Genomic DNA, 21,810 nt, shown 5'->3' on the forward strand with positions numbered 1-21,810 from the left:
TGGACTTGCAATTTACGGAGTTGGAGAACACTGAGAGGAAGAGGTTTGGTCAGGGTTGGACGTAGGAGCTCAGTTTTGAAAATATTATGTTTGAGATGCTTATAGACATCCACGTAGAGAGATTAAGTAGGCAATTGCATAAGCAAGTCTGTGGCTCAGGAGAGGGACCCAAGCCTGAGCTAAAAATTAAGGAGTTCTGAGTAAATAAATAGTATTTGAAACCATGAGATGCGATGAGATTAGATTGATGATGAATCACCCACATACATTTGTTTATAATGCTTTATCTGCTTTCTCTTCAAACTTGCTCATCTCTGATATTAAAATTTGTAGGTTCAGAAGCTAAGTAGTTTCTACTATGTGTGATTAGATTAATGTTAAGTAGTATGAAAAATATAAAGAAGCAAAAGACTCAGATCCTCCCTTCAATTTCCCTGTTTTAGTTTTCTAAAGCTGCCAGAAGGTAGCACACCAGAGATGAATCACCTTTTAATAAGGGGATTTATTTAGTTATAAATTTATAGTTTTTCACAGGAAAGGTAACTAGCTTTCATCTGAGTTTCTCTGTCACATGGGAAGGCACATGGCAATGTCTGCTGGCTTCTCTCCTGGCTTCAGGATTCCAAGGGCTTTCCTTGGGGCGACTCTTTTCTGCATCTCCAAATGTCTGAGCTGAGCTGAGTGCTGAGCTGCTGAGCTCTCTTCTGACCTTTGTCTTTTAAGCCTCCAGCTAATTAAATTAAACCTCACTCATTGTTGAAGGCAATCCCTTTGGTAGACTGAAAAGGTAATCAGCCATAAATGAATGTCACATACTGATGATTTAAGTCCACAGAAACCAAACAATGGGACATCATCACTTGGTCAAGTTGACACCTGAACCGAACTACCACACTCCCTAACATCTGGTTAGGGAAAAAAGACTAGGTACATGAAACTCCATTCACATTACAAAGCAGTATGTACCAATAATTGCTTGTCAATTAATTCATAACCTTATTGAGTGATTTATTTATTCTATGTACTTACCATAAATGCAATAGGAATCCCCAAAAGTGAAACACTGTACTTAATAGAGAGCTCACCATATAGATATCTGTAGATTTCTTTGAAAATACAATTGTGGAGGAGATGAATCAAAATCAGGTAGCCAATTTCACTGCAAAATACAAACATAAAGATAATTTGGTTTCAAACTAAGTTTTTAACATTGTATGAGAGTACAAAGTTACAGTGTTGCAACAGTGGATGGAAATAGTGATGATAAAATGTTAGCAATAATGAAAACAGGAACATTTTTACAGGGCTTTTAACTTTAAAGAGAACTTTGACATCTCAGAATGCATTTGATCTTCTCAAACTCCTCTGTGCTAAGTAGGGCAGAAATGTCTCTACTAGCGCTAAGAGCCCCAGTGGCTCCTAGCTCAGCACTTTGTTGGGGAGAGGGGTTCTTTTAGTATTTTATCATGACATTTAAAATTTCTATTTCTAAACTCAATTTAGATCCCACTGTTCCTATACCAGTATACTCAACCAAAGTACTATTTACTTTCTCTCTATGAAGAATAAAAAAGTACCACGACCTAACACATTAAAAAAGGTTCTGCAGGCCTGAGGTTCAAAAGCCACAATAGGAACACTGAGAGCTTATTCCCTTCAAGGACGTTTTATTTCATGAGCTCTGGTAGCTGACTCTTTTACAGAATTCTTTCCTTTCTCAGATCCCCTATCTTAAATACAAAATTCAACTAGAGTTAAGAATATGTTTTTTCTGAATGTAGTTCTTTATACCAGTTTTCATTTCAAATGCAGGGTATGTATGCTGGATTAATTTTTATACTCCTGGCCGCTTTCAATCTGATAATATTTTAAAATCTTTCCATTGACTATAACCTTAAAAACAGGCCCAATGTAAAGAAACATTTCCTTTTATTTGTCTTCTAATACAAATATTTTTGAAGATTCTCTTTTACCTTGAGTATTTTCTGATACTCTAACCTTCAGTTTAGTCCTAAATGCTTGAAAATACATGTGTATAGTACAAAGTATTATTATTTCCTCCAGCTAACTTCGTGTTATCTAGTTCAACTTTTGTTCCACTCCTTTAATAGTATTATCATGACCAACTATGAATCTGCCAAACACAATTCTTTGTGAAAGGCCAAATCTAAGAAAGCTTGTGTTTTCCCCCTTTCTTCTAGGATTGCTTGTATTAAGGAGATCCTCTTCAATTTTTTCATGAAATTGAGCTTCCTTAATCAGAGATGGAGCAAACGGACTGCAAACCCTATCAACCTCTGTCAAAAACCAATCATGAAATGGATCTAGCCTATTCCAGTTCTTCTGATGAGAGTGAAGGCGGAAGAAAACCAAGGCAGTCGTACAACTCCCGAGAAACTCTGCATGAGTATAACCAAGAGCTGAGGATGAATTATAATAGCCAGAGTAGGAAGAGGAAAGAATTAGAGAAATCTACTCAAGGTATATTTTTATTGGATGTTTATAACTAATACTATTTCTCATTAGGCAATGTTTATGTGTGTAAACTTATGTTTCAAAAACAAATTTGCTGATGTTAACTGGTTAGTAATTCTCACTGCTTAGATATGCTCAGTGAATCTGTTTCAATCGGGAATCTAGCTGAGGATGTAGGTTACATGTGCTTTTTATGGATTATGTGTGAACTTGACAGAAACAATCTTCTTATCAGAATATTTAAAAATTGTCTAATCCCACAAATAGCTACTTAGAGACTGATGGATAAATAATTTATAGTAAGATGGAAAATAGACAGCTAAGGGCTTTTCAAGCCACTACCTATATGGGACCAAAGTCTAAAATAATATTTGACTGTTAAAAGAGCTTTAGGAAGGACAATTAGTGGAGAGTTTCAAATGAGTGTCCAGAAAGTTGATCAATGGAATGGTGAAACCTTGTGCATTGTAGTCCTATGGAAAAGAAATTATGTGAGATCCAGGGAGCTCAGTTAGGAAACAAAAAATGTTTGGGTAACAGGGCGGGCCATGGTGGCTCAGCAGGCAAGAATGCTTGCCTGCCATGCCAGAGGACCTGGGTTCGATTCCCAGCGCCTGCCCATGTAAAAAAAAAAATGTTTGGGTAACATATAATGAGAGTAGTGATAATGAGAATGAGGAAAAGATGGATTTCAGAGATATAGAGGTCAAATATGCTAGATGGGAAAACTGATTATATAAGGAAAGTGTATCTGGATGACTTGAGGATGGGAGCACATTATTAGATGTCAGTGAAGTAAGGAAAAAGAGTGGGATTTGGGGTGGTAAGAAGATTGCTCCCATATTAGATATATTGATTTAGGATTGCCAGTAGATTATTCATTTGGAGTATTCAGCAGGTAACTGAAAATTTAGGACTAGTATTCAGAAAAGATGTTAGGGCTGAAGACAGATTTTTGGAAATCACTTTGGTAGAAAGGATTATTGAAGCCATCTGAATAAATGAGATTTTCAGAGCAGTGACCATTAAACTTGAATGTGTGTCAGAATCCCTTTGAAGCTTTGTTAAATCCTTTGCTGGGTTGTTTCCTTCCTTGCTATCTCCCTTTATCCATACCCAACCATCTTTTAAGGCCGAATGTACATGCATCCTCCTTACCAAGCCTTTGCTGCATATCATCACAACCCTATTGCATAGGTGATCTCTTCCTGGCAATTGAGAAATATTTTCCCTACAGGAATTTTTGTCTCATTATGTTCTAAGAAATGTATACTTCTTATTAAAGTATTTTCTCTGTAAATTTGTCCATACTGAAGATGAAGTTACAATTGTGAGTTGTGAGGTGTGGGACTGGGACATAAAGTGGTTATTCTAATCTCTTGTGAATGTAAATAAGAATGCACTTCTGGTGTCAGTTTGTTCTAAAAATACAAGCAGTTTTGTCCTGAGTGACTATAAAGAGCAAGCCAGCCTCAGATTCTGTCTCTGTGCAGTGTGATCAAAGGGAATTTTGGGGTGAGTGTAGTTTGTCTTACATGATACTATCCCTAACTTCCTTTCAATAAATGGTTATTACAGTAAGCTTTTATGGAGGATTTGCTATATACCAGGCCCAAAGTCAGGTGCTGGGGATGGAGATGGCAACAGATACTGCTTGCAAAATACTCAGTGTGATGGAGAAACTAGACTTAACCAAATCATTGCAATTAACTGTAGTAAGTGTATTTACAGATAAAGTGCTGTTGAAATACTCAGGATGAAACAACTAACTTCTTCAGAGAATGATGGTTCATGTGGTTCATGAAAAGGTGGTAATTGATCTAGGTCTTAAAATTTGCATAAAACTTTCTCTGAAGAAGGACATTCCAAGAAGGTAGATTAGCAGGTGCAAAGGCAAAGAGTTGTGAAAAGGCCTAGAATGGTGGAAAATTTAGTATGGCTAGAACAACATACATTGGAGCAGATTATGAAGACCCTTACATGCCCACTTTAGGAGATTTTTCCATCCAGCAGTGAAAGAAAAAAGACAAGGGAGAATTTCATGACGATTCTAATTTCATGATGATTTCTAATTTTTAGAATCTGATATCAGTGTAGAAGATTGATTACAATTGGAAATAATTGGAAGGAGGGGAAAAATCTGTGAGGCTGATGAATTAGCTCAAGATAAGAATGGTGATGAAGACGATATCAGTGGAGGTGAACAAACTCATTCAAGAGATAGTGTAGTCAAAAAAAATTTAAAAAAAGAGATAGTATAATCAAATCAATGACTTTCAACTGATTGTTTGTCGAAGTTGGCAGAGAAAACAGAGTCAAGGATGACCTACAGTTTTAAGTTTGGGAAACTGAGGAGTTGGTGATCCATTTGCCTAGAGAAGGAATATAAGAGAAAATGCAGGTTTGGAAGGGAAGAGAGTGAATTTCTTTTGGGACATGTTATGTTTAAGATGTTTATGTGACATACAGGTAGGTTTGTCCATTAGGCAGTTGGAAATGTGGGTCTGAGTTCAGAAAAAATCTGGTGTGTAGGTAAAAGTATAATTGAGCTCATCTGTGCCTTATGGTAGACTAAGCCTATGAATGACTGAGATTACCTAGAGAGAGTGTAGAGAGTGAGAAAATTGCCAAAGATACAAACCTGAATCTGTCTTCCATGAACTTACATAAACACTTTTTGAACTTATTTATATTTTTAGCTAGCACCATCCTTCAGTGCATTGACTTTTAAGAACTAAAATATAAAAATCCAGTAGCTGGAAGTCTGGAAACTCAGGCTGTCATCTGACACTGACTTACTGATCTTTAGAGATCTAAGATGGAAAAATATGTCCCAGTTTGGGGAAGAAATTAATTACCCCATGTTAAGCATAACTGTGGTGCCAATTATCATTTTTTGTGAGGTCTGAACTCTTCTTTGTTGTTTATTCCGTGTATATCTACCTATGGGTAAGAGAAAATACTCTCAATTTTCACAAATATGTCAATGGTAGCATCTTGGATCAGATCTTAGCTCATTATTTTAATTAATAAAAATATCAGAAAATCATTGGTTTTAGGTTAAGAAGGAATAAAGTAAACAATGTTGATTGGGTATCTACTTTCAGATTTACTAGCATTGTGACCTTAAGCAAGTTATTTCAGCTCTCTGAGCTTGCTTTCTCATCTGTACAATTGACTTCATCATCATCATCACCATCATCATTCTTAGTATTGTCTACTCTGTCCCAGTTCTCTGCTAGGCACTTGACATTCCCTCCTTATAAATACCTCATGAGGGACAAAGTATTATTCTCAGTTTACTAGTAAGATATTAGAGGTTTGGAAAAAAATAACTTGCTGGAGTTTCCACAGCTAAACGGTGCTGAGAGTTCGGATTGGAAATCAAGTCTACTGTTGCAAAGCCCCACTCTTGACTATGCTACGCTGCCTCTCTTACCTACATTGTAAGATTGTGGTAAGTGTTAATTATGCTCACAACTGTGAAAGTATTTAGAAACTCAATAAATGTTAGTTTCCCTTCATTTCCTTTCCCAACAACCTTGCCAGCCTCTTTATATTCTAATGACCACGGGTTTACAAGAAGGTTAAAAGCTTTTCCATTTTGATTATCCTTAGAAAAGGGCAGAGGAGATGCTATATAATTTACTACGAAATATTTCTGAAACTGTTGTTTTCACTTTTTAAGGAAATTACTGTTCCATCCAATCTGTGCTAGTTTGGGGGAAATATTCATGAAGGCAAATATTTCATCCCTTCTGAAAGTATCTTCATTTTCCTATCACTATTTGTCAAGAAAATAGCTCCCCGCCCCACCTCTAACATAAGTCTTTGCACAGAATGCTGGACTCCGAGTGAATCCACAGAGGGTGCTGTATTCTAAAACCGATTTTCTTATTTTCCCAAAGCTTTTGAATTAAGGAATAAACACTAATCTAATATTATTCAGAATTCTTTACTAACAGGATGCATTAGACCTAGCAGGGTCATTTTATTTGACTTTTGGAGTATTGACTAGCACAGGTAAATTTCCTGGTAGCATACAGGCTAGCAGTTGTTCCCAAGCAGCTTCAATTCCTAGGGAGATATCAATTAATTAGTGTAATACCAATGAAAATGCAAATAGATATTGATATACAAAACAAGTCTAATAATTTTAGTTATAAGAATTGCCATATATTTTTTATAATAGATAAGATTAGTTTTATATGTAACCATTTTACTGCAAAGTAATTACCAATGAAAAGTCACCGATGCATAAAACAGATGTGAATACCTGTTAAAAATCCCAAAGATCATAGACTCCTAAGATACGACATCTGACAAAAACATTTCATGCTACCTTCTTGACTTTCTTTAGTGGATTCACTTAAAAGGATTTTTGTTTTTTGTTTGTTTGTTTAGTCAGTTTGTTATTTGTTTCCTCTTCAGGATTACAGCCCAAACCTATAGTTCACATTATCGCCATCTGGTGGAAAAAACTTAAAACTTCCAGTTTGCATTTTCAAAATTTACATGGAAACAAAGCTTATATATCATCCATCCATCCATCCATTCATCCATTCTTCTATTCATTCACTTATATTTCAGACATTTATTTAGCGTTAACCATGTGCCAGGCTCTGTGCTAGAAGAATGAAGTTCATTTTGAAATAAAAGGACCCTAAAGACTATTATTTTTCCCCTCCTTGCCCCAGGTTAATGAGCCACTTCATCCCACAGCAGGAGTTACTTAAATAGCACTGCCACTTGTAGGTTCAAGGAGTAGACAGAAGTCCAAAGTTGCAAAGCCACATTTCTCAATTCTTAATTCAAGCACTCAGCAGAAGTTTAAACTGTTGTTTATATCTAGACAATTTGGATAATAGTTCCTACAAAAATCTTGGAACTCTTAATCTAAGGATCTGTATTTATGTGGTAAAGATCACAGATGAAAGGTGTAATGTAATGTAGCAAGGCCTATAAAATAAAGATTTCTACTGCATTTGTTCAACTGTAATAAATTTTCTGTTGTGAGCATGTTATACTTCTAGGGGCCATAAGGTCCTAGCATAAAACCTTATAATGATAGTCCTAAAATAACTTAGACTCTAAGAGAAAATTAGCCAACTTATTTAGCAAAAACTCCAATTGGCTCATGTCTTTCCACCAGTAACCCTTGTTCATGAAAATTTATTCAATAAGCAATTGTTCATATAGAATCTAAAACTGGGATGAAATGTCCATGGCAGCTTAACCATTGCTCCCTCTACCAGTCCTGTGGTAGATACCCTTAACCAGTCATGGTGCTCTTTCCTTTTAAGACCAACTTCAGTCTCACATCCTTCTTATTAAAACAGTATTCCGTGAAAGCATTGTCAATTAGTGTTATCACATAAAATTCACCAGATACTGAGTAAAGTACTTTACATGGATTATGTCATTTAATCCTCACAATAACACTCTGAGATTGGGATCATGATATCTCCATTTTACCGCTAAGGAAAGTGAGGGACTGAGATCCTAAATAAATTGCCCACCCATTACAGAGGTAGTAAGTAATAGAGCGGGAATTGGAACCCAGGCAGTCTGACAGTAAATCTCACTGCCATACCTCCTATGCAGAAATAGCTCTAAATTCAGATCTTGAGTTTAAGGAAATGGTGTTACTGTGTGTGTATGTGTGTGTATGTGTGTGTGTACGTATATTTGTATTTGGAGTTATCTCTTAGTAGATGGCTTGTGAAACTATGGGAGTAGATAAGATGATCCTGTGAGAGTATCTGTAGTCAGAAATAAAGAAGGCTGAGCATGATACCTGGAAAATGCTTTAATTTAAAGTAGCAGAAAGAAGAAAAGGTGTGGTCTTGAGATGTTAGAGGTAACCAGAAGAAAGTATCACCTAAGCCAAGAAGGAGACTTCCTATCAAAAAGATGAGACTAATGTTGTCACACGCTGTAGAATCAACAGGTGCGATCAAAATTGACAAAAGCCATTATAACAGGCAGTTTAGAAGGTTATTGCTGACTTCAGACCAGAGATTATTAACCTTGATGGCATATTAAAATTACACGGGGAATTTTACAAATCACAGTGCTAAGATTTACAGGGGTGAAACTAGTATTAGTATCTTTAAATCTCCTCAGGGGATTCCAGCGTGCATCTAAGATTGGGACCCACTGCCTTGGAATAAGCAGTTTCAACAATCTTAGAGAAAGATATCAAATTACAATCTTTTTAAGAGTGAATGCGATCGAATATTATTACCAGAATAAGGCTCTATTGGAGAATGTTTCAGATATCAGGTGGAAGGAAAGGCTTTGCAAGGGGAATGACTAGTTCTTCCTCTGAGACAGGAAGTAAGGATGAGGCTGGAGATAAGTTCAGAAAAGGAGTAATAAAAAGTTGAAGAAGTTTGTGCCTTCATGGACTCTGAATAAGGAAGCATCCAGATTATCTGCTGAAAGTGTGGACTGAGTCAAAGACTTCAGAAGAGTAGCAGAGAAGGAGTTGACTAGGCCAGTAGGGAGTTGGACATAAATATCTGGTGCCCAGGTAAGGCAGAACTGAAGATGGAGATGTAGGAATAATAACAACAGTTAACACTGATTGACCATTTATTAGATGTCAGATATTCTGCTGGGTGGGTTCCCATATAGTATTTATTTAGTCCTTATCACAACTCTGTGGTGTAGAGATAATCATTGACTCTTATTTTATAGATAGCTGACATGAAGCTCAGAAAGTTCCCAAAGTCACATAGCTCAAGTAAGTAGGAGAGCTGAGGTATGAATTCTGACTAAAGCCTTGTGTTCTTTTCACTGCTCTATTAGATGAAGTCTTGGTTGATGATGTTCACATTTTGCTAGGAGCTTAGGAGTTTTAAATATACATTCTCATTTGGTAAAATGTTTTCCAGGTATTATTGAGTGACAGACTGAGGTTGGAAATCCTATTCTTTTAGGGGTGCCTATCTAAAGATAGAATATATATTTTGGTTAAAGCCTCTTCTCCTAATGAAAGTGAACTCCAAGCATTCTTTCGTGTTGTTACCAATCATCTTGCTGAAATGTAAAACCCCTCAATGTCTCCCAATGCTTAGAATAATGGTTCTTCACTGAGGGAGTATAGGACACCACTGCTTTGAGAATCTTATCAAAACTCTGAATCTTTTCAGAAAAAAATGAACATACACGCAATATTTGCTGTGTGTTTTATGGGGTTCATGAAGCCTTTGAAATCGTTTTGTATCCAAAGTCATGGGTTAAGATTTTCTACTAAGGGAATTTCACCTCACTTAGTTAATAAAACTTAGATTCTCCAAGGTTTATCACTGAAAGGATCTCAACCTTGGGTCCTACAAGGGTCCAAGGGTGGGAGGACACCAAGCAGTAGACTCTGTCCTTGAGTTTCACCTTCTCTTGACATTGTAACACCATGTTTTACTATTATCATCATCAACTAAGAAGTTTCCATGCAGTGCTAAATCTACAGATGACTTAAGTTTTGTTTTAGCAATGGGGCAATATTTCCTCGAACATTTATACAATACATCCCTACATGCAAATAATATTTGCAGATTATGCTGATAGGTACAAATATATAAGTATATTTCATAGCGTTAAATTTGGAATCCAGTTTTGAAAAAAGGAAGGGACCCAGATAGGTGGAAAAATGGAGAAAGAGTATTCATGGTGGGGTAGTGCAGAAGTTGTGCATTTAATCATCCTTTTGAGGGTCACCATTTCTGTGAAACTTCCCTTTTCCTCTTTGTTAGGTAGCTAGTAGCATGGGTATCCACAGTTACTTCCTGGATACCAATTCATTATCAAATCACAGAATTGGTCTGGAAAGACTAAATTTAATTAGAATAATTCTCCATATAGATTCTTAAATGAACTTTATGAACAATATATACAATCTTAACTAATTACAGACATATCATGCAAGTGTGATTTTACCTTTGACCATTAGTCTCTTGTCTATGGACATTCTTTAACCGGGAATAGCTAGGTCAGTTTCTCTATTCCTTTGCCTTGCTGCTTTGAGGCTGTATGGCTTTTTGCTCTCAGTCTGAAAATAACTCTTCTATACATGCATTGCACTTCTACTGTCTATTCCTGAGCCCAATTTTCTTAGTTCTGTGCTTAACTAATGACTCTTCCTAAATCTAGATTAAAAACCACATCAAAGTATAAGTGATGATTCGGTTCTCTTCTTAAATAACTTTGTATTCAGTGGAATTGTATATTTTCTTTTGAATAGCAACAATTTCTAAGGCAAAACACAGACTCCCTGGCTAAGTATCAAATAGATGGCTATCCCACCCTTGGAAACCAAGCAGCATTCCTTTTTTTGGAGGGAACATAGTTTGGTTCCTCCTTTTGGATTTCTTCGGTAACAGGACAGAATCAAGAGTCTATTAGCATTGGGATTGTGAAGTCTGAGAAAAAAAATAAAACTTTGATTATTTTTTACTCTTTAGGGTCCAATTATTATATGAGTAACACAAGGGCATAGAGACATGGGTATCTCAGATGATTTGAATTATAAACACAATGGCTGAAGCAGTGATTGTTGAGGAATGAAGAAAAAAGAAGATTGGTGAAATGTAGAAGGAAGCAGTTGCTAAACTTAAAAAGTAAAGTAAAAGTGCATGGATTTGTTTCAATAGATAACGGAGAAGCTCTGGAGTGTCTTGAAGGGTTTTAGTTCATAAGGTTGATTGAGACTATATCCATATTATATGCTGATTCTCTTTTTACAGGGTTTGAACAAGATTCAGAATAGTAATTTCAAAATGTGGCTATTTTATTCATGTGATCAGTCAAAAGCAGTTTTAAAAATCTGCAAAGACATGAGTATGAGGTATGCTGACATGTCCTGTCAGGAAATCATTCTGTCAGAAAATTGTTATTCTGCTTTTTCATTCATCTTTGATGCAGAATTGGCTCCAAATACAAATAGCTCTACTTATTTTCAGCACTTTTTTTCTCATTATGATTCTGAAAGGGTCTACAGAGGTGAAAGAAGATAAATCTTGAATCTCCTGGAAATATTTTCATTTAAATCCTTTGTAACAAAAGCTGAGGATTCTGCTGTCTGTCAGTATAAACTTAATAATATGCAGTGCTATTTGGGTGCCAATCATTTCTGTAGCACATGAAGAATTTATATTTTATTAGTCTTGAGTCTTTAACTGGTTGAGCAGTTGACCCTTGCTATTTTTTTATGTCATAGAAGAAAACAGTTAGAAATGAGCTCAAAAGAAAAAGAATATGCTAATAAGGCACACCCAAACATTTCATAGAATTAAGGGGTTGACAAGATTAATTTCTGAAGCTTCAACTGAGACATTTATTGGACTTTAGTACTGAGACCCAATTATGTCTTCTTGTTAATGGTATAAGTCCAGAGTTTTTAGAACACTTTACAAATTATCATATTGACACATACGAGAAGGAATGCTAACCTGCTCAAAATACAAAATAAATGTGATCCAAAATCACCTTCACTAATTGGAAAAATAATCTCTGGTTTTGATGGATGAGATGGTCATAAGAAAGGCAGAATTTTATTATATGACCTATCTATCTATATATATATATATATACACACATATATTTTGTATTGTATATTAATCACCATTTTATCATGTATATAATGATATCTATCTAATGGAACAGTAAAGTGGATCACTTTGTAATAGGATTGCTCCCTAATGTTCATATTTTATAGATTCCATGTTCCTAAAGTAAGAACATACTTCTATAAAATAATGCAGAGGCAAGAAAGAGAGAAGAGCAGCATCTAAAATTCATACAAGGATACTTATACTTCCTGTTTCTCCTGCAACTTCCCATCCCTCAAACTCTAAGTTCAGATATGTTTGACAAGTGTTAGAGGCTAGCAAGCTATGTCTCTCTCAATGGTTTTCCTCTGACTACCTCTTGCATAGATGGCAATATAGATGATTTCTGAAGCATCCTAACTGTAGCATGCAGCAAGGTCATCAGTCAGAGGGTTCCTTCCATTCTGCATTATGATTGGTGGAGCAAGTACACAATGCCAATGAACCATGGAACATATTTGATCACTTTGACTTAAAAATGCAATTGGTCTGGCTGTGCCATCTTTCCTCCACCGTGATTTTGGAATTTACTTTAAAGCCTGGAACAGTATTTGGCACATAATAGGTGCTCAGTAAACATTTATTGAAGAACTGAATGTATTCAATGTATAGCACTTAGCACTCTCTTCTGGCAAATGTAATTTGAAAGGGTATTAAATTTGAATATAGGCCACCTTAATGGATAGAAATGTCATGGTCATTTTAATATATGATGTTTTGCCTGAATGGCTTGAAGTCCTTGTCATACCATAAAAACCAATTTTAGATAAAATGATCACACAATTGAAATGTAAGTTGAGTAAACATTTGCAGTTAACCAAGAATTAGTCTAAATTTCATTAATAAAGAGTTTTCTAAAATGTAGAAATCTGCTTTTATTTCATACCTTAGCGTGTAGAGTTGGATTTGGATGTGGAATTGGTTTAAGACTTAGTGTGTGTGTGTGTGTGTGTGTGTGCATGAGTGCGTATTATTGTGGTTAGATACTTACACTTTTATTGTATTAGACCACAGATGTGGAAGCCATTGAAGATTGACCTCAGTGTATAATGAGGACCTAAAATCTTGGAAGTGGCTTTGTTTTCTTGATATCTCATTCTTATTAATGTCAACTGCCAGGGATGAGCAGAAAAGGAAATATTGCAATTTAACAGGCTCCTGATTATTTAGGTTTCTGTTCATTGTGGTTGTACTAAACTAATAATATGAGCTGAAATGTATATTTCCAACTCATTGTCATGTATTGTGAGTTCAAAATTTACATTTCAGTATAAAGTTCTGAGCCTTTTTTGTTAGACTTCTGCCTTAGAACACTGTGAATGCTGTCACATTGGGATTACTAATCATGCATGACATCCAGATTCAGCAAAATTGCCATCATAAAGTAGGCTATTCAACAAACTGAACAGTCTTCTCATAAGTCATTCTTCTGATAAAACACATGAACTTTTGCTAAAATTAAGCTTTAACAAAAAGCAGAAGTTGTACAAGGAAAGTAATTAAGCAGTTTTTATTACTCAGATTCCAGATGAAAGTTCAAAACCCTTAGAATTGTATCAAGAGGCTGCTGGGGACCTTCCGAGATTCAGGCAGGCCCACACGAAATCTGTCCCTCCAAAAACATGTGAAATGTGATTCTATTTCAGTTGTATCATGAAGTTTTGGTGATAATGTGCTGTAGTCATCTTTCCTAACCTATGTTCTTATAGTAATTATAATTTTCATACTATGTATACTCAAATCTCATCAGTATTCAACTCAGAAATTAGTGTTTTTCAGAAGAAACACACAATAAATATTTGTTGATCACTGATTTTGAAGACATCAAGAAACTTCTACTGTCTTCTATTTACTAAGTACATTTTACAAAAGTTCTGCAAGTAGCATTTTAAGCCCCTTTCCCCTTGTCAAGGTAAAAGTTTAATATCCCTGTTTTGATGTATTTGATGCTAAATTATTCACCATCAATAGTATGTAGAAAGTATACTCAACTAACAGCAATTTGGTTTCGAATTGCTTTCACTTATTAGCTTAGCACAATGTCATCCCAGAATAAATGCCCAGTAAATATTTGCTGAAAGGATGAATGAATTGAATGAATGAAGCCTTTGGTACTCTATCCCTTGGAACCCTCTCAATGGATCTTCTTACTTTCTGACCTGTCTCAGACATGGTGCTCATATGAGGCCACTGTTTTTCCATCATCTCCTCTGTCTCAGCCCACACATTCACTTTCCCATACTCCACAAACCTTCATCCTCACTGCAACACTAAAAGTTATGTTAAAAACAAACCGAAGTGTTCATCAGATGCTAAACAGACTTTTAAAAAATGTGGTATATACATATAATAGAATATTATTCAGCCATAAAAAAGAATGAAGTTCTGATACATGTGAAAACATGGATGAACCTTGAAGACATCACGCTGAGTAATAATCCAAACACCAAAGGACAAATATTGTATGATCTCACTGATGTTAAATAATTAGAATGAGCAAGCTCATAGTTAGAATCATAGATACAGGTTACCAGGCAACAGGGGTGAGGATAAGGAATGGGAAGTTAAGTCTTAATATGTACAGGGTTCATATTTGGAACAATAGAAACATTTTGGTAATGGATAGTTGTGATAGAAGCACAGTATTATGTATGCAGTCAACAGCACTGAAATCTACATATCTGAATGTGTAAAAGATGAAATGTTTGATTATATATAAGGTAACAGAAGAAAACATTTTTAAAAATCCATGGAGCTGCTCTGCACAAACAGTGACCTCTATGTTAAATCATGGACTTTAATTAATAGTACAATTATAAAAATGTGCTTTCATAAAGAGTAACAAATGTGCCACACCAATGAACGGTGTTAATAAAACGGTGGTATATAGGAATCCTGTATTTTGTGCATAATTTTTCTGTAAACCTGCAACTTCTCTGATTAAAAAAAAAAGACTGAAACTACTGTTTTATGGTACCTGCCATACAACTATACCACTTTATCAGTCTTACAGGCATGACTCCTCATTTCTTTAATATTTTTGGACCTGATAAAATTTCTTCCTATCCATTACCAATTTTGCTGTAATCCTGGGTACATTTGCACCAGTTTCCACTTTTTCCTGAAGCACTGTTATAAGCCTGCCCTGCCCCTCTCTTCACCTGGCTACGTGCTCATTCTAATTATTTAACATCAGTGAGATCATACAATATTGTCCTTTGGTGTTTGGATTATTACTCAGCGTGATGTCTTCAAGGTTCATCCATGTTTTCACATGTATCAGAACTTCATTCTTTTTTATGGCTGAATAATATTCTATTATATGTATATACCACATTTTTTAAAAGTCTGTTTAGCATTTGATGAACACTTCGGTTTGTTTTTAACATAACTTTTTTAACATAACTTCCCATTCCTCATCCTTCCATTTTCAACATAGACACTGCATCTTCTGGAAAACCTTCCTCGGTCCTTTGCAACCTGAGCTTGATGCTCCTTCTGTGTGCTTCTATAGCACTCTGTACTTGTTCCTGGCATGGCACCAATCACCCTAAACTGTAATGGACTATTAACCTATCAGTTTTTCCAAAAAGACCATAAGCTTCTTGAGGGTGTTGATTTCATCTTATCTACTCTAATAAAACCTGCCACACAGTGAGTGCTCAATTTTTTTTCTTTCATTATGAAAATTGCTATGACGTTATATTAAGTGGAGATAATATTTCCTTATGGTAACTTATATTAAGTGGAGTGTTTCCTTCCTGTGGCACAGAGAATCAGCTGAGATTGTGTACATAAATCACTCTGAAAACTTCCAGAACACAAATGTCATTCCCAGTTGTCAAATTCTTTCTGGTACCTTCAATTCACAGCTTGCCAGTTCATAGCCATTTTCAGAGAATTGATTTATTGTGCATTCTTAGAATCTAGAAAATTGTGCTACTGGAAATAACATGAAAATGAATGAAATAGAGTTTTATAGATGGGTATAAGAGAATATCCTATGTCTGTACCCGCCGCTCTGATTTCATTGTGGATTATCAGTTTCCATTTCCTTGCTCTGTAGTTTAACCAAATGGGTGTGCAATAGTATAAGCAGGCCTAATTACATTGGGACTGCACAGGAACAGCTTTTAAAAAATTGAACAAATGAATCTGTTTGGTTTCTATCATTGGAAGAATATAAAGCAGACATTTTATTGAGTGTTGAAGTTTGGCTAAATGGAAGAATATAAAGGAAACATTGTATTGAGTGTTGAAGTTTGAATAAATGGAAATATTGCTCTTTAGTTTATTATCCAGGTGGCCTTCTTAACTAAGTATCCACTGGATTATTTTACAATTAAATCTACTTAGAGTGAGAGTGGGAGAGTATCTAATCTTCTATGGATTTTTCTTCTTCTTTGAAAGGTTATCATAACTAGAGTTGGTAGCTCACATAAAGCTTAAATCAATATTGCCATGGACTTAATCCACATAAGAAGCTTAACTTCATACATAACTTCTGAACAAGTGAAACAAAAAAACAAAAATCAGTCTCTGGCGATTTCCCAATTTAAAGAAAATTGAAAGTTATTGCAGAAAATGCTTCTAGAACAACAAAAACACAAAAGTAAGAACTTGAAAGCTGTTCTATTTAAGCAAATATATCCTCATGCATACCCATTTTTAAGAAAAATAATAGCTAATATTTTTCAGGAAAGTTGCAGTATACAAGGTCACCTCCCCAAATTAGTAGTGTTTCTATACACAAGAAATGAACAATTGGAAGAATAAATCAAGAAAAATTTCCATTTACAATAGCAACTAAAAGAATCAGGTTCCTAGGAAAAATATAGCCAAGATGTAAAGGATTTGTACACAGAAAACTACAAAACATTGTTAAAATAAATCAAAGAAGTCCTAAATAAGTGGAAGAATATTCTGTGTTCATGGATTAGAAGACTAAATATTTTTAAGATGACAGTCTTATCCGAAGTGATTTATAGATTCAATGCAATCCCAATAAAAACTCCAACAACTGTCTTCTAAGAAAAGGAAAAGCCAATCATCAAATGTATATGTAAGGGGAAGGGTCCCTGAATAGCCAATGCTGTCTTGGAAAAGAAGAAAGATGTCGGAGGACTCAAACTTCCCAAACTTAAACTTATTACAAAGGCGGTGTAATGATGGCTCAGTGGCAGAATTCTCGCCTGCCATGTCAGAGACCAGGGTTCGATTCCTGAGCTTGTCCATGCCAAAAAAAAAAAAAAAAACTTATTACGAAGCCACCATGATAAAAACATCATGTTACTGGCAGAAGGAAAGACATATAGGCCAGTGGAATCCAACTGAGAGGTCATAAATCAACATTCACATTTATGGTCAATTAATTATTTTAATTTAATTTAATTAATTTTTTTTTTCAGGCAAAGGCTTTATTTCAGGGAGAAACAGAGCCACCCAGGCAACATTTCAAGAAAGACAGAGAAATAGCTGCCCTGCGGCAGCAGGGGATAGATTTTTTTACTTTTCATTAAATTTTTTTTATTGTATAATATAACATATATCAAAGCAAAGAAATAGAAAAAGCAATAGTTTTCAAAACACTCTTCAACAGGTAGTTACAGGACAGATCCAAGAGTTTATCATGGGCTATCATATGATCCTCTTAGATTTTTCCTTCTAGCTGCTCCAGAATATAGGAGGCTAGATGGCTTAAATATTTTTTATCATCACAATCGACTTTTTTCCTTCTTTTTTGTGTGAAAAATAACATATATACAAAAAAGCAATAAATTTCAAAGCACAGCACCACAATTAGTTGTAGAACACATTTTAGAGTTTGACATGGGTTACAATTCCACAATTTTAGGTTTTTACTTCTAGCTGCTCTAAGATACTAGAGACTAAAAGAGATATCAATTTAACGATTTAGCATTCATATTCATTTGTTAAATCCTATCTTCTCTGTATAACTCCACCATCACCTTTGATCTTTCCATCCCTCTCTTTAGGGGTGTTTGGGATATGGTCATTCTAAATTTTTCATATCGGAAGGGTCTGTCACCCATATGGGGTAGGAAGATGGAGCTATCTGATGTTCTGAAGAGGCTGGCCCTCTGGGTTTCATGACTTCTCTGGACCAGGGACCTATTTGGAGGTTGTTAGCTTGTGGAAAGTTATTCTAGTGCTTGGAACCCTTATGGAATCTTACATATTGCCCTAGGCTTCTTTAGGATTGGCTGGAATGGTTCTGGTTGGTATTTTGCAGGTTATGATAGGTAGCAAGGTCTAACAGAAGCTTGCATAAGAGAAATTTCCAGAGTAGCCCCTCGACTCTATTTGACCTCTCTCTGCCACTGATACTTTTTTTGTTACACTTCTTTTCCCTGTTTTGGTCAGGATGGTATTGTTAATACCACAGTGCCAGGGCTGATTCATCCCTGGGAGTCATCTCCCATGTTACCAGGGAGATTTTCTCCCCTGGATGTCATGTCCCACATAGAGGGGAGGGCAATGATTTCACTTGCAGAGTTGAGCTTAGAGAGACTGAGGCCACATCTGAGCAACAAAAGAGGTCCTCCAGAAGTAACTCTTAGGCATGCCTATAGGTAGTTTAAGCTTCTCCACAACCTACATAAGCTTCATAAGAGTAAGCCTCAGGATTGAGGGCATTGGCCAACTGATTTTCAATGAGGAGGCAAAGATGATTCAATTGGTTGTGCTGGAAAAGCTGGATCTCCATTTTAAAAACAAAGAAGTTTGACCCCTCTTTCTCATCGTTACAAAAATAAAAATAAAAAACTAAAATACATCAAAGGCCTAAATATATAAGCCAGGACTATCAAATTTCTAGAAGAAAATGTAGGGAAGTATTTTTAGGACATTGTGTCAGGCAATAGTTTCTTAGACTTTACACCTAAAGCACAAGCAACAAAGAAGAAAAATAGATAAATGTTACCTCATCAAAAAATAAAAATTTTTGACTCTCAAAGAACTTTATCATGAATGAAAAATGACAGCTTGGAAAATGATAAGAAAATATTTGGAAACCACATATCTGATAAAGGTTTTATATTCAGAACATATAGAGAAATCCCTCAACTTAATAACAGAAAGACAAACAACCCAATTAAAAATGGGCAAAAGTCTTTGTGCTGGTTTGAAAAGATTTATGTGCCCTATAAAAGCCATGTTTTAATCCTAATCAACCTTGTGGGAACAACAGTTTCTTCTAATCCCTACTCAGTACTGTATGTTGGAAACTTTAATTAGCTTATCTCCATGGAGATGTGACTCAATCAAGTGCGGGTATTAAACTTGATTAGGTAGAGATGTGTCTCCACCTATTCCAGGTGGGTCTTGATTGATTTTATTGGAATCCTTTAAAAGAAGAAGCACTTTGGAAAAAGCTAGAGAACAACAAGAGAGAAAGCCATGAGATTCTGAGAGAGCAGAGAATGCCGCAGAACCACGAAGCAGAGTCCACCAACAAGCACCTTTTGGAGATGAAGATGGAAAATGCCTCCTGGAGAGCTTCATGAAACAGGAGGAGACATTTTTTAAGAGAATGCCCTTTTGAGAATGAGTAGAAAGCCACAGCAGAGCCATGAGGTCAAGAGAATCACAGAGTTCACCAGCCAGTAACCATTAGAGATTCTTTGAGAGCAGAGAATGCTGCAGAACCACGAAGCAGAAAGTCCACCAGCCAGTAACTTTTGGAGATGAAGGAAAACGCCCCCCAGGAAGCTTCATGAAACAAGAAGCCTGGAGAGAATGCGAGCAGATGGCGCCATGTTCACCATGTGCCCTTCCAACTGAGAGAGAAATGCTGAAAGTCATTGGCCTTCTTGAACCAAGGTATCCTTCTCTGAAATCTTAGACTGGACATTTCTATAGACTTGTTTTAATTGGGACATTTTCTTGGCCTTAGAACTGTAAACTAGCAACTTATTAAGTCCCCCTTTTTAAAAGCTGTTTCGTTTCTGGTATATTGCATTCTGGCAGCTAGCAAACTAGGACAGTCTTCAATAAGCATTCTGCAAAGAAGATATCAAATGGCCAAAAAGCATATAAAATGATGTTCAACATCATTAGCCATCAGGGAAATGCAAATCAAACCACAACGTGATATCATTTCACACCCACTAGAATGGCTACCATTAAAAAAAGTGGAAAATTACAAGTTTTGAAACAAATTCAGAGAAATAAGAACACTCATTCATTTGCTCATGGCAGCCACTGTGGAAGACAGATTGGTGGTTCCTCAGAAAGTTAACTGTAGAACTGCCTTATGATCTGTCAATCCTACTGCCAGATGTATATGCAAAAGATTGAATGCTGGGACTCAAAAAGATATTTTCACACTGGTGTTCATAGTAGTGTTATTCACAATGGCCAAAAGATGGAAGCACCCTAAGCGTCCTTCAACCAATGAATGGATCAGACAAAACATTGCATATGTCTACATTAGAATATTATTTGGCTGCAAAAAGGAATGAAGTACTGATATATGTATAAACATGGATAAGTCTTGAAAACATCATACTGAATGAAATAAGCCAGACACAAAAGGACAAATATTGTATGATCTCATTGATACAAAATTATTAGAATAAGCAAACTCATAGAGTCAGAATCTAGAATATAAGTTACCAGGGGATGGGGTGGGGATAAGGAATGGAAAACTAAAGTTTATTGGAAACAATGGAGATGTTTTATAACTGATGGTAGTGACGGTAGCACAACATTTTGAATGTAATTAACAGATCTGAAATAATTGAATGTGTTTAAAGGGGGAAATATTAGATTGTATACATGGTAATAGAATAAAAATAATTTAAATCTATGGAACTGCACTACACAAATAGTGAAGCCTACTTTAAATCATGAACTGTAGTTAATAGTAGAATTATAAAACTAGAATTATAAAAATGTGCTATCATCAATTATAACAAATGTAACACACCAATGCAAGGTGTTAATAATAGGGTAGTATATAGGAATCTTGTATTTACGCATGATTGTTCTATAAACCTACATCTCCTCTAATTTAAAAATAATAATAACTAATATTTAGTATGTGTCAATGATCTCTGCTGAGGGTAATCTCATTTAATTTCTAAAACAACCTTATCACATTGAGGAACATTTAAAATCCACATTTTACAGATGATAGAAATGAAAATTAGACAGAAAGGTTAACTTTCCCAAGATCACACACCTAATAAATAGTTGGGCATCAAAATGTCATACTCTTGATCATATACTCTATACAGAAAATATCATTCATGGACTTCTTGGAGGATGGTGGAATGATACAGGCTGAGTTCACCCCTGCTCCATGGAACAGATATAAAAGTGAAAGAAAAATGACCTGTACAGCAGTTCCACTATATGAATGACCTAAGAGGGTCTTCTACACTATATAAAGAGGTCCTGGATGAAAGAACTCAGGAACTGGGTTGCAGAGAGCCGGGTAAGTGGACTCTGTCCTGACTCCACTCAGGACAAGAAGCCACATCCAGGAAAGTGCCTGCCACAGCAGCTAGCTTGAGAGATCTGGAAGATTGGGGAACCTGGAAGCCAGTAAACAAGCTTTCCTTGCTCACAGAGACCATCCAGCTAGTGCACAGCACCTACCATTCTCCTTACCATAGAGAGGCCTGGAGCCTTAGGAGTGCAGTGATAGGGAGGCAGGGATGCCAAAGCAAGCCAGCTGCATCATGTACCCCAAGTACCC

The 21,810-nt window shown here is 35.9% G+C and overlaps 1 protein-coding gene across 1 annotated transcript in view; it reads left to right on the forward strand.

The window, feature by feature from the left end:
- TENM1 (teneurin transmembrane protein 1) overlaps positions 1-21,810 on the forward strand; it is a 1,173,786-nt gene that overhangs the window by 413,874 nt on the left and 738,102 nt on the right. The window contains exon 3 of the mRNA XM_077145946.1: positions 2,202-2,481. Coding sequence (XP_077002061.1) covers positions 2,265-2,481 — 217 coding nt within the window. The 5' untranslated portion in view covers positions 2,202-2,264. The remainder of the gene's footprint in view (positions 1-2,201; positions 2,482-21,810) is intronic.

The sequence above is a fragment of the Tamandua tetradactyla genome, chromosome X (genome assembly GCF_023851605.1).
Source record: "Tamandua tetradactyla isolate mTamTet1 chromosome X, mTamTet1.pri, whole genome shotgun sequence".
Lineage (NCBI taxonomy): Eukaryota > Metazoa > Chordata > Mammalia > Pilosa > Myrmecophagidae > Tamandua > Tamandua tetradactyla.